The 1,407-nt window shown below is 37.9% G+C and overlaps 1 protein-coding gene across 1 annotated transcript in view; it reads left to right on the forward strand.

Annotated features, from left to right (window-relative positions):
- tcerg1l (transcription elongation regulator 1 like) overlaps window positions 1-1,146 on the forward strand; it is a 9,585-nt gene extending 8,439 nt beyond the window's left edge. Inside the window, exon 5 of the mRNA XM_016235980.1 lies at window positions 1,118-1,146. Within this exon, the coding sequence (XP_016091466.1) occupies window positions 1,118-1,146 (29 nt within the window). The remainder of the gene's footprint in view (window positions 1-1,117) is intronic.
- Window positions 1,147-1,407: the final 261 nt, after the last annotated feature.

Below are 1,407 nucleotides of genomic sequence, written 5' to 3' on the forward strand. Positions count from 1 at the left end.
TCTTTGTTTCCGTTGTTGAACGCCGCGCACAAATGACGTCGCTGTCGACCGGCTTATGTCATTTCCTAGTACACACTGTTGGTGCGAATGCAACCCTTTAAATGGAACTGGGAAATAGTTCACGCGAAAATCGTGCCAGTACTTTAGTACTGTACATTTAGTTCTGGAACTAAAGTGGTGCGAAAGGCCCTACAGATACTCGCGTTCACATTAAAAACATTTTTAATGCAAATGCAAGAATTTTGTGTTCATGACTTTAGTTTTTTTCCATAATTGACATTAAAACACAAGATGTTCTCGTTAAATCGTTGATGTCTTTTGGTGAAAGTGATGTGTGATTTACAGTAATGTGTTCAGAAGTAGGACATTTGTCAGCTGTTTATGATCAAAAACAGCGATGTCTAATTTGGAAAGGAATCATTCTTTTTAACTGATTACTCAAGCAAATTAACCAAATGGCCTGAATTGACATGTCATTCAGTTTGAATCTTTCAGGCAGTAGTAGCAAGCCATTCAAAGCTTTCTCCATGTAACTTACAGTGTAACATGCTGTTCTTTTAAATGATAACTTTAATTTTTGCTTAGCTATTTTTTCTATAGAGATTAAAGATTGTAAACTTACGGTTACACCACATAAACTTTGCTCCTTCCAAAGAAACATCAGGATGCAGAAGTTTGGAAGCTCTGCATTCCGAAAATGAGCGAGCTGAAGCATGGGAATACTAGATCAGATCCATTTTACGGAGATGCATTTATGGGGCCAAGTGTGAAATGCGCACACCCAGCAATCCAATCGATCAAAATGCATGAAGTGACCCTTAAAATATTGTCCTAAGTTAAATGTACCAACAGTGAACAAGTTAAATTGAAAACAGACCAGGGTGTTTTCAGATGCAGCTGAGCGGTGTATCATATAGCGCTGCATTTAATTCCAAGCGCTCTTGCCCTCCAGCAGAGAGCCAGTGTGTCACACCTGTGCTCTTCCATGATCATAAGTCTTTAGACACTTTCAGGTAGGCAGTGATAAATTAGATTGCAGATGCACACATGTGCCGTTCAAAGATTAGTCCTTGAGAGATGAAAAGTTCACTCCTGTAGAGGGTTTTCTGTCTTTCAGATGACAAAGTCTATAATGAGAAGAAGTGAATGGAATATTTTAGCAGCGTAGATCATGCACAAGCTCTCTGCACAAGACTGAGGCTGAACTGACAATAAAGATTTGACCTTTGCTACTACGCTTTTACAAGTTTAACACTTCAAGTGTGCATTAGAATAGAGCGAAGGTTTGAAAATAATTAATAAAACCAATATATATTCTGAACAATGTAAATGTTCTGGTATGCTTCAGTTCATCTTGACTTCAGAACTATAATCAATATCACTTGAAAAGCTCAACTTCTTGTACTA

Source organism: Sinocyclocheilus grahami, unplaced genomic scaffold (genome assembly GCF_001515645.1).
Source record: "Sinocyclocheilus grahami isolate Dianchi unplaced genomic scaffold, SAMN03320097.WGS_v1.1 scaffold477.1, whole genome shotgun sequence".
Taxonomy (NCBI): domain Eukaryota; kingdom Metazoa; phylum Chordata; class Actinopteri; order Cypriniformes; family Cyprinidae; genus Sinocyclocheilus; species Sinocyclocheilus grahami.